Genomic DNA, 1,265 nt, shown 5'->3' on the forward strand with positions numbered 1-1,265 from the left:
ATCGATCTTCGAGAAACACGTAGCGCCTTGGAGTTGATCGAATAAGTCGTCAATTCGGGGTAGCGGGTAGCGGTTCTTAATGGAAAGCTTGTTAAGTTCTCTGTAATCGAGGCACATTCGGAACGATCCATCCTTCTTTTTCACGAAAAGGACAGGTGCACCCCATGATGATGTGCTAGGACGTACAAAGCCTTTATCAAGCACCCCATGATGATGTACTAGGACGTACAAAGCCTTTATCAAGCACCCCATGATGATGTGTTGGATAGTGCGCGCATTTCGAATGGTGCAAGGCGATAAGGAGCTTTTGCAACAGGTGTGGCACCAGGGATTAAATCAATACGGAAATCGATATCACGAGTGGGGGGTAAACTAGGTAAATCGTCGGGAAAAACATTAGGAAAATCACAAACAATAGGAACGTCTTTCACAGTTTTCTTCTCATCCACTGGTACGATGATATGGTCTAGAAAAGCATTGTACTCCTTGCATAAATACTTATTCGCTTGTACACACGACATAAGCTTCAATTCTTTCGAGGATAGTTCGCCATAAACATGTAGTTGATCACCGTTTGAGAGGGAAAAGCGAATCATCTTTTCAAAACGAACGACTTTGGCATGATTTTCACGGAGAAAATCCATGCCTACTATGACGTCAAAACTACCTAGTTTCGTAGGTATGAGATCGATCGGGAAGACGTGATTGTTGAGTTCAAGAGTACAATCACGGAGAATAGAGCTGACGGTGACGGTTCTTCCGGTGGCAACTTCTACGTCGAAGGTCGTTGGGAGGTTAGGGCGTTTACGTTTCAGAAGCTTTTCAAATTCAAACGATACAAAACAGTTATCGGCTCCAGTATCAAACAAGCATGAAGCATAAATACCGTTAACATGAAACGTACCATTGACAACATTGTTGTTAGTCTGAGCCTGGTGGATGTTGATGTTGAAGGTTCGTCTGCGGGCTGCTTGTTGTGGCTGATGCTGCTGCTACTGTCGTGGTTGCTGTTGCTGCATTAGCAGTTGCTGCTGCGGCTCTTGTTTCAGAACACGCTGTGGGCAGACATTTGCAATGTGATTCAGGTCACCAGAGGTGTAGCAAGCTCGTGCGTGAACAGCGGGTGTAGGAGCTGCTGGATTGACCTGAGGAGCAAGAGGTTCAGCTGGCGGTGCTGGAAGAGCTTGAGGGGCTTGGTGTCAGGGGCCTGAGCGGCAATGAGCTGTGTAGTGCCCATAAAGGTTGCAATTGACACAAAAACGACA

General features: G+C 46.2%; 1 protein-coding gene across 1 annotated transcript; it reads right to left on the reverse strand.

Annotated features, from left to right (window-relative positions):
• Positions 1–239: 239 nt before the first annotated feature.
• Positions 240–916, reverse strand: LOC110914463. Its single transcript, XM_022159251.1, has 2 exons — positions 905–916; positions 240–818 (listed from the first exon to the last, which is right to left on the reverse strand). Exons 1-2 carry the CDS (start codon positions 914–916, stop codon positions 240–242), a joined length of 591 nt encoding a protein of 196 aa, XP_022014943.1.
• Between the last annotated feature and the right edge of the window lie 349 nt (positions 917–1,265).

Source organism: Helianthus annuus, chromosome 15, assembly GCF_002127325.2.
Source record: "Helianthus annuus cultivar XRQ/B chromosome 15, HanXRQr2.0-SUNRISE, whole genome shotgun sequence".
Lineage (NCBI taxonomy): Eukaryota > Viridiplantae > Streptophyta > Magnoliopsida > Asterales > Asteraceae > Helianthus > Helianthus annuus.